Consider the following 10,001-nt stretch of genomic DNA (forward strand, 5'->3'; position numbering starts at 1 on the left):
GGAAAATGGTTAAACCTGCTCGGGTCGTCATGTCGATGTCAGATCTGGATGGTGGAGTTAAGAAATTTGTCCCGTGGACATGAAACTGTGGCACGACAGGCGCCATTTTGGTTCAAGTTAAGACACAGGAAGAGGCTCGACTCACGTGCCTTTTCAGTTTTGTGTCGGTGCTTTCAATGACTCATGCGAGTGTCGTAATTATGACAATACTCAGGCGACCCAAACACGTCGGCAAAGCTTCTAGTTTAAGTAAGTGTCTCTTATTAGTTTAAAGATATTTAACTCATGCATACGCTTTGTTGCGGTATGATATTTTCGCTTGATAATGTTCTTTCAAACGGTGGGCACGGGGAAAATGCAAAATTCTGAATTTAACGTAAAGACTTTTAACGCAGCACCGATGTCACGTATCTTTTAGTTTGTTGGACACACGCTCGTAACACGCTCCTGAAAAATGAACGCTTCTTCCGTGGTGCGGAGGCTGGCAGCTCTGTCAGGATCCTCGGCGGTGGCAGCCGGTGCATACGGAGCCCACGGTACAGTATTACAACATTATCTTCTCCTTCTTTTTCTTCTTCATGGCTCTGTCCCCCAGCTGCAGGGCTGTTATGTGAGCGCTTGCTGCTCCAGCCTCCGTGTCAAAATGTGATGAGTTGAAGTTTGCTTCCTCACTTCGCGCCTGTAAGACTCCAAAAACAACAAGTCTTACCTGCAGCTTATGTGTAACAATGCGATGTTTAATTCGGCGTCCAAACAACCCGCCAAACTGCGCGCTGTCGTAGCAAAATAAACAAGCTGATAATGAAGGTGACCCGCCTCCTTAGTGTCATGGTGGAAGAAGTCTTACAAAAGCTGTGGTGAGTCAGGTTGACAAATTGGTGTTAGTTTATGCAGCTTTTGTTAATTTTTAACAAGAGTAAATGAATTCTGGCTCGTATTTGCTGTGTATCTTTACACAGGCGTGTTTCCACTCAACCGCTGTACCAACATGGGGAGCTAAGGCATAATTATATAAATAATATAAAATAATAATAATAATGACCAATAAATCCTGCTGTTCTTTGCTTTTCTTACCACAGATATTGCAGGTTACTATGGACACTGTGGACTTTTCATTTCCTATATACAGACACCACAGATGCTGCACATATGTATTAAATAAATGTATTCACCCACTTTTATTTTACAAGAGTGTAAACACAAAAAACTATTTTGTTTAAACTGATTGCTGCAAAGCATTAAGGACGTGCGTGTAAAGCGAAAGTTGATATCTACAGAGTAATGTCAATTTAATAAAAATATAAATTGTAAAATGAAGTACATGCATAAATTTACACACCGTATGAAGGAAGCGATTTTTATTTCCATCACCTTTTCCTACTTCCTGCTCTTTGAATCGCATTTTTTTTCTTATGATGTTTCTGTAAAACTATTATTATTATTATTTTTTTTTTGCTTTATTATAAAAGTGAGGGATCTCTGAAATGTTGTCATTGAGTTTCCCATTGGTGTATCAACAGCAGAGCGATGTTACCGACAGAGATCGCTACAGTCTTTTAATCCTAACAACTAAAGTGAAAGTGAATCCTCTCTGGAAACAACACTTCTTTCAAAATAAAAGTTAAAAATAGGGTCAAATTTTGTTTGCAGCATTATATATTCATACTATTATATAACTTCAAATATGTTTTTTTATATCTGTTTCATATTATTATATAACTTAAGTATTTTTATATCGGTTTCTATGCAATTAAGCCCTGAATTTCCCACATGATAAATTAAGCGTATATCTAATGGAGTTTGAGTCACATTCAGGTTATATATGAAAGCAGCGTTTCACATACTGCATTGTGTAACCGTTGCGTTCGACATCTCATGTTTCAGGTTTCAAGAATCGTGACCCTGATGACTACCAGGTGGTGGTACGTAAAAATTTACTCTTAAAAAAAAATCTACTCCAGCCAATTTTACTTACATACAGCTTCTACTTCAGCGATTTTCACAGAGATCGTGAACTTTAATTATGCAGTTTTCAGCTTTGCTCTAGTTTGCCGTTTTAGAGTCCATGGAGTGATTTTTTTTTTTTTTATTCTTGGAGCACTCTAAAAACTTGCTTTTGAATTCTGTCTTTACACTTGTTGAATTGACGTTCTGACCTTGAAGATTAGATACAGATATGTTTTTTTTCTTCTTTCTTGCTTTTTCTGAACATCGGTGTATAAAGGGCATCTTTTACCTTACTGGCTAAATTGATATCCTTTATCAACCATTTCCACTATCATAGTTGGCCTTGTCAGTCTTTTCCAGAAAACATTCACAGTGCAGGTTTCCTCTGAAAGTTGTCTGTGTGTGTGTGTGTGTGTGTGTGTGTGTGTGTGTGTGTGTGTGTGTGCGTCTGCCCCTCCAGCTGTTTGAAACTGCCAACAAGTACCATTTCTATCACAGCCTGGCCCTGCTTGGTGCAGCTCACTGTGGCAAACCTGCTGTGGTAAGTATGTGCTCTAAAATGGAACTAGTCTGATAATGATTTCCTGTCCGCCCTCACACGTGAATGATGTTTTGAAACAGGTGCTGCGCGATGAATCGTTAAAACAGATCGCGATCTCGATTCAGACACACACGTGATCTCATTTCAAAACACGTTTCTTAAGCAGTTCATTTCACGAAGGCAGCGCTGCCGCTGACTCCTCCCCCAGTAAAGAGAGTTAAATGGATGACGAAGAAACCCCAGGTGGTAGAGGTGAGAGTCACCCACAGACCCGAACAGAATTATGCCCGAGAAAGGTTTGCATTCGGGGGTTTGGAAGTATTTTGGATTTAAGCCAGTCTAAAACAGTCTGAGGTGCATTGCAAAGTGTGTTCTGCCCTTGTTGCAGGACCGCAAGGCAACTTAAATGACCATTTGAATGTTGTTTTTTGTTTTGCTTTGGTGAAGTTCATCAGTGCAATAAACATTTCGTGCCAAAGAATCGTGATCTCAATTCTAAGCAAAAAAAAATCACATTTTTCCAGAATCGTGCAGTGCATTTTGAACAAACGGCGCCTTATAGCCACCGAGATTTGTGTGTATTTGCTGTGAATTGACCGTGGACTGTGCATGAAAATCACGCATAGGGGTGAGTGTCAGTGTTGTGTTTTCGGCCGATCTTGGTGGTGCATGACTCGACCTAACTCCCACCTCAAAGACCTCAAAGAAAGGCATCTTTTGTGGCGCCATCTGTCAGATCCACCCATCGCTCCACCCCAGCTCCTTGGTCCAAAAAATGACCATTTCTGGCTACAAAAAGCCAAGATTATGACAGCCAAATGCCAAACTTAAGATTTCAAAATGTGGAAGTGACTGTGGCCATATCCATTGTTTAGATAAAACCAACAGGGAGGTTATGTATACTTTTGTAATAGCAAAACCAGAGGTGAACCGAAATGAGAACCTGTAGAGACGACAAATGGCGAAAAAAGAAGACCAGTTCACTGATGGTTTCAGTAGCGCTTATATTATGAAGCCTTGTTAAATAACAACCGGTTTGTAATAAAAAAGAAAAAAAAACCTTGGAGAATGGCGAGAGGTGACATTGATGGCGTGCCTCGGCTCATCTTATAGGACCGCGGGGGCACATTGAACTAAAACACAGAATGAAATACGGTCCGTTGTCAGAGCAAAAAATGGCGGTTTGAAGCCAAAGCGGACCAAAACATTTGGCCCCGGCGGCTGAAATGTCTGGGGCGTTGTCGACTCATCGCCCCCTAGCTCGCCGTTATCAGCTGCTTTTCAGTCGCGTGCTGTAAAAAAGGGACCGTGTCCGCAGATTTATGCTCACGCCTCGATGTGCTTCTTCCCCGTAGGCCGGCACCCTCCTGATAGCGGGCATGGGGATGTTCTGCGGCTCCCTGTACCACCAGGCTCTTACCGGGGACCCCAGCATGCGCAAAGCGGCTCCCATAGGAGGCGTATCCATGATCGTTGGCTGGCTAGCCATGATTCTCTGAACTGCGACAGCTCGCATCCTCTCCACAGGGCCACTGTGTGACACTAAACTGTCAGACTGCTAATGGATGAACTGGAGAGCTTGTAAGTGCTGGCTGAGGCCAGGCAGTGCTGAGTTATAATGTCACCCATCCAACTGCTGCCTGCCTTGGGTTGCGAGTGTCCGCGGGAGATAAGGTCACAGCTGGATTATCACCTTTCGCTGTCTGTTTTCCGACCAGTGCCCTCCGACTTGTACGTTAACCTAAATAAGTAAATGAATGAAGTGTGTGATGATTTTTATCAAAGGCAAAAATTATGGAACTGTTTGCACTTGGAAAGAAAATCAGTGATGAGCTAATAGTAAATGAATGATGCTCTGATGCAGAGTCTTTATGTCTTTATTCAGGTCTGTATATTTTGAAGCAAATGTATGCCAAATAAAATACTAATAAAGGAATACATTTAAAATGAAATAAACCTCATATGGCAGCAAGATTATTTCAAAGTAGCACTTTGAATTGACTATCAGAATGGTTTCTTGTTAAAAAAAAAAAAAAAAAATGTAAAGGAATAATAACTCATGGAATAAGATTCTTACTAATGCCCTTCAATTATTAATATTTTAAATATTAATCGAAAAATTTAATACATATTTCACTGTATCACTGGTAAAGGGGCCGTCTTCACATTGCTGCTGCTAATCTTGACTAATGAGTCTCCACGCTAGAGGCATTGCTTTGTGTCCGATGGTCCAGATTTCTCAAAATGTCTCAGCTGCTAGTGAACCCGTTACTTTGCGCAGCCGTTCATTGTCCCCGTTGGCTGGTCAGGAGCCATGAGAAAGACAATTTTGTCCAGTGTGTGAAGTAAATCATCAACCACTGAGCCTTCTTGCTTGGCCAAGGGCATGTTGATGTTTCAATCCAACACTTTGACTTTAAATAAACATTTCTCCATAATGCTAATCTGCAAATACCATCACAACGGAATTGTGCTTTGTTTCGCTTCCTTGTCGAGCTACGGTAATACGGAAATAAAAGCTGGCGCTAACCTCCATCCTGGGTGAACAGGAGTCCTCGGTACATGGATGAACCCATAAGATTCACCACCTAAGGCAGTCGAAGGAAATCATGCCTGCCGCAGTACTGAATGTCTTAACAGCCTCAAGCGTTTGATCCTTTCAGTCGCGGAACACAATGGAGTTCATTACAAACGGCTTCCCTTTACCCGGGACCATGTTCCGACCACTCTGCATTCAAATTGAAAGTGAAATCCATTGAAACACTTATTCTCCTTCCTGACAAGGCCCACAAACGGGGACCTTTACAAAATGGCTGTATAAATCTCCGGGTCAATTTGCCGGGGGTCGGGCACATAAGCCGAGGCTCTGCTCAGGACGGAGACGGGGCTATTGACTGAGCACGTTGCCAGCGAAGCTCTTGATCGCGAGTCATAAAACCCTCATTAGAATTAAGTAGCTGTTGAGAAGCATTCTGCAGTTCCCGGACTGAGAAATCACAAAGCACACAAAGATCTTGACGCCCGGTCCCACATCTCGCAACTTTCCAAGCTCGCGGAGACACCTGAGGGAACGTTAAAAGGTGTTCCGCGCTGTCGGGTTGCACATCTGAAGAGCTATCATCAGGGTTTCAGCTATTTGAGGGGGGTGAAAGGAATCATGTGATTCTCTGACCAATTTCACACAGCAGACTTATTTTAGGGCCATTTATTTCCGTCTGCAGCTGACACTCACATGTGCGGATGTCCCGTTGGTGCTAGCGCAGCACAACCGAGCTAAAAATCCATTAGCTGGATCACAGTGTTACGCTCTCACCAGCCACGTCCAATGTGTGAGCACATGGGAGGGGTAGAAGTGGAAGGGGAGATAAAGGGAGACCCCTGTGGACTGTATAATCTGCTGTTTTCACCGTATTATTAGAGTGAATGCTTTGGCTGCGTTTTTTTTACCATCAACACTCACTGACAACTTGCCATTAAAGCTAGGGTTAGGTTAGCTGTCACCTACCAAAACCGCATCAAGCATAACAAAATAAAAGCTACATGGTATAATGAGTTAATTTGCACAAAAAAAAAACACACCTTTATATGGGCCAGACTGTTTCTTGGCCACTTTCTGGAGTTTCCGCTGGTCACCAAGCAACGGCTCGTAGCCGGCGGACATTTGGAAAGAGCCACGCTCGCTTTCTCTTTATCCTTTTCCAGCTTTTATGCTAAGCTAATTGGCTGCTGGCTGTAGATTCACACTGAACAGACAGATAATGGCGGAGGTATCGGTGTTCTCATCTAACTGCCCTAACAGTGAATAAGCATATTTCACAATCTGGAATCTGGCTGCACCTTTGATGACTAATCTAACTGGTGCTAATCCTGATAGGAAAAGCGATTCTGATACTAACAGCATTAACGAAGCGCTTAGTTCTGTTTAACTTTCCCCTAGCATGACGGGGAACTAGCATGTGCCAGGACTCTTAAATTTAGTGCTTTAAAACGATAGGAAAACTTGGAGAACACCTTTTTTTATGTGCCATAAAGCAGGATGATCCACAGAAAGGCAAAACTCCCTTGTCTGGTTTCGCCTCTGCCTCGGTCTGCACTGTTGCGAGCATCAGAGAAAACAAGAGGCACAGATACTAACGGTAGATATTGTTAATTACACCTCCGGGGAACCTCTCCGACTCTTCGTAGTGGCCCCTCTCCTTTATTCCTCCACTAACGAATACATTATTCAGTCCAAAATGCTCCCCTCTCTTGCCCTTTTCTCCTCTTACCCTGCAGACGGGTTTAATTACGTCAGCTTCCTCTGTGGAGGGAAACAAATCCTTGTTCTATCGCTTTCTTTGTCTTTTTTGGTCAAAGATAAAGAGAGAGTCGTCGGCGGCCATGAATGAGTGAGGGGTTAGTGAGCTTACAAGAGCTGATGGCTTGGCTCGGATGTGCGCTCTTCAAATCTTCCCCCTAAAGCCCCGACTGACACTCTTTTCTGAGGCCATCTTACTTGATTAACCAGACCTTCCTCGCTGTCAAACCGGGGACCACACAGACACCTACTTCCGGACGCACATGGGCAATATATTAAAGTGCTCGCTGTAGAATACACACCGCGGCAGCGCCAAATCCTTCTCCCTATGGCATCAATCAGGCCGAGGCGGCTCGCACAGTGAAGCGGAATGACGGTAATGGCCGTCCTGAGCTCCAACATCTCTGCTCCCCGCCTTCCCCTACACCCCCACCCCTGCTGACCTTTTTGGACCCCCTGAGAGATTATTCCCTCACTTCAGTGGACACCGAGGCCCCATCACCGCGGCAGCACCCCTTTTTCACGGCTTTATACCCAATCATTTCACTTCGGTCTGCAGCACAGTCGGCGGCATCCGAGGATCTGGAGGGATGGCACCGCGGGGAGCTGTCGCTGTTACTGTATCACCATAACGGCCGTCGGCAGCAGACATCTCGCCTAGCAGTGTAATGTCTGGGAACTGTTATTGGCCACCTGAGGGAGGTGGTAAAGATGCCGGTTGGGATTATATCATGTAAATGGCATGAGTGAATAAACTGTCTTTAGCGACGCTGCCAAGATTTACGGGCGGGGGGGAAGTACATTTGAAAGGAATAAATAACGTTTTCTCCGGCGTGTGTGCCTATTTGTTTGGAAGAAAATTGTGTACAACTTCCACGTGCTTTCCTTCCATTCAAACCACAATGACCGCTGACGGGTCAAGTGAATGATTATGTCGTTATCACGGCACCTGTCTCCTAATGTAAGAGGCGGCGAGTGAACATTTTGTTCTCGGAGTCGATGTGTTAGAAGCAGGAAAAACCAGGTAGGAAGAGGGGATATGAGCGACTTTGAAAAGGGACAAATTGTAATGGTGTGTCCAAAACTCTCCAAACAGATGGGTCACTGTATATCAGATTGGTGAGAAAGTTCATGCTGGTCAAGATAGGAAAGTGTCAGGACACACAGTGCGGGCCATGCTGCGGACCGGTCAGGCTGTCCATGGCCCGAAAAGCGCCAACGATGGACATGTGAGCGTTAGATCTGGACCACAGGGCTACGGAAGAAGGAGGCCTGGTCTGATGGATCAATCTTTGTGGGGAACACACGGCACCAGGATCCTCTATGCATCTATGGGAAGGAAGACGACAAGAAGGCAGAGGCTATGTGATACTTTGGGTGATGATTGGCTGGGACACCTTGGGCCCTGACATTAGGGGGGATATTACTCCATGTAGATAAAGAAATCTTAAACTTTCTTTACAGAATTTTGTTTGTATTTCCAGTTCAGTCTTAAGCTTAAACTCAGTCTTTAAGAAAACTTTACCAACATTTTCTTCATCGAGCCCTTGACTGACGTGATTTGCACCATTTTAACCAGAAAACTACACAACAACATCCATCTGGCATCACTAATGCTGCACTATTTGTATAGTTTACCAGTTAATTATCCGGTTTTCATTAAGCCTCATCCATTTTGCTTCTTGCTTTTGGTCTCCACAATCATCCAAAACCTCCGCTATTTTTCCAAACTGAAAAATAGTTGACTGGCTTCAAGAATATTAAATACTGTTGTTTAAGTTTGTTTCATTTATATGGCGCTTTAAAAGCAAAGCGCATTTGAACCAAAGTGCTTCACTTTCAACGTGTCATACAAACATGTAAGTTACAGATGAATATCACTGTGTCAACAAATGAAAAGTTACTAACACCCGGGGTGACCTGATGAGAAAATAAAAACAGATCAAATGCCACTGAAAGCCAAGGAATAAAGATGGGCCTCAAGGTGCTTCCTAAAAGCCTCAACCGAGCCAGAGCTCTTAATATCTTCTGGCAGGCTGCTCCAGAGCCGTGGGACTGCAACAGTAAAGTCGCGGTTCCCTGCCTTTTTTTTTTTTTTTCCCTCCGAACGTGGCACAGCCAACACACCACGGTCTGAGGATCTGAGGGTTCTGGTGGTGGTGGTGGTGGTGGTGTAAGGGGTGAGAAGCTCAGAGATATATGAAGGGTTTAGAGAGACCATGGAGGGATTTATAAACAAGCAGAAGAATTTTGAAGTGTATCCTAAAATGAAAGGGGAGCCGGTGCAATGATGCAAGAATGGGAGTGATGTGGTTCTCGCTTCTTTGACCTTGTTAATAACCGGGGCGGCGGTGCTTTGAACTAGTTGAAGACGGGAGATGGTGGTCTGGGTAAATACCTGATACGAATACATGAACAACTGTTTCTAGGTCAGAGGGTGATGGGAAGTGCCTGATTTTTTAGATGTTTCTGAGATGGAGGAAACGGAAATTTAAGTTGCTGTCAAATAAGACGCCGAGGTTCTTCACGTATGGTGGGATATAGGAGGAGAGGTGGTCGAGGTTCTGGGCGGTAGCAGTAGTATGATGTCGGGGACCAAAGAGTAAGACTCCTGTCTTGTCATCATTTATCTGAAGGAAGCTGTGAGCCAACCAGTCTTTGATGTCATCGAAACAGTTTCTGGTGAACCCTAACCCTAACCCTAACCCTAACTCCTGACTTTGAGAATTGAGGTGGAGGCAGATCTGCGTGTCATCGGTCCAAGAGAAGTTGTCCTCGAACGGAGCCCTGAGGAACATTAATATTTCTCTTTTGTTAGGTGAAAATGCCAGCTATGACAAATTTCCTTCCATCAACTCTTCCATCCGTCTTTGCTCATCGTCCCTGCACGCCGCTTTCCTCGCCCTTTTTTTATCACTTGTCCTCTGCTAATGTTGCTGAACAAGCACCGACTCGGTGCCAGAGACTGAATCATTGGATATCACACCATCACTTGACCTGAAACACTGCCACAGCATGCCTGCAATTTCAGCCCTAAAAAAAAAAAAAAGAAAAAAACAACAGTCAAAGAAAGTAGAAAGCGGGGCATTTATGAGTCACTGGCAGGAGCGTCTGACGGCTGAAGGCCGGTGTTGGCAGACAGCAAGTGTCACTCGCTCAACTTGCTCATTAAGAGCTGTTTGGTGCAGCATTATCTTGATAAATGTTCCATTTATA

The 10,001-nt window shown here is 44.0% G+C and overlaps 1 protein-coding gene across 1 annotated transcript; it reads left to right on the forward strand.

Moving 5' to 3' along the window:
- Positions 1-378: 378 nt before the first annotated feature.
- Positions 379-4,440, forward strand: tmem256 (transmembrane protein 256). The gene is made up of 4 exons (XM_047578398.1): positions 379-536; positions 1,885-1,922; positions 2,408-2,488; positions 3,844-4,440. The coding sequence occupies exons 1-4, from the start codon at positions 455-457 to the stop codon at positions 3,985-3,987; spliced, it is 345 nt and encodes a 114-aa protein (XP_047434354.1). The 5' UTR covers positions 379-454; the 3' UTR covers positions 3,988-4,440.
- The last annotated feature ends 5,561 nt before the right edge of the window (positions 4,441-10,001 follow it).

The sequence above is a fragment of the Mugil cephalus genome, chromosome 1 (genome assembly GCF_022458985.1).
Source record: "Mugil cephalus isolate CIBA_MC_2020 chromosome 1, CIBA_Mcephalus_1.1, whole genome shotgun sequence".
NCBI classification, from domain to species: Eukaryota; Metazoa; Chordata; class Actinopteri; order Mugiliformes; family Mugilidae; genus Mugil; species Mugil cephalus.

Excerpts from the sequence above, each read along its gene's own strand:
- tmem256 (XM_047578398.1), top strand. The coding sequence starts at position 455 with ATGAACGCTTCTTCCGTGGTGCGGAGGCTGGCAGCTCTGTCAGGATCC. Across the intron at positions 1,923-2,407 it reads CTGATGACTACCAGGTGGTG|CTGTTTGAAACTGCCAACAA; the intron begins GTACGTAAAAAT and ends CTGCCCCTCCAG. Across the intron at positions 2,489-3,843 it reads ACTGTGGCAAACCTGCTGTG|GCCGGCACCCTCCTGATAGC; the intron begins GTAAGTATGTGC and ends TCTTCCCCGTAG.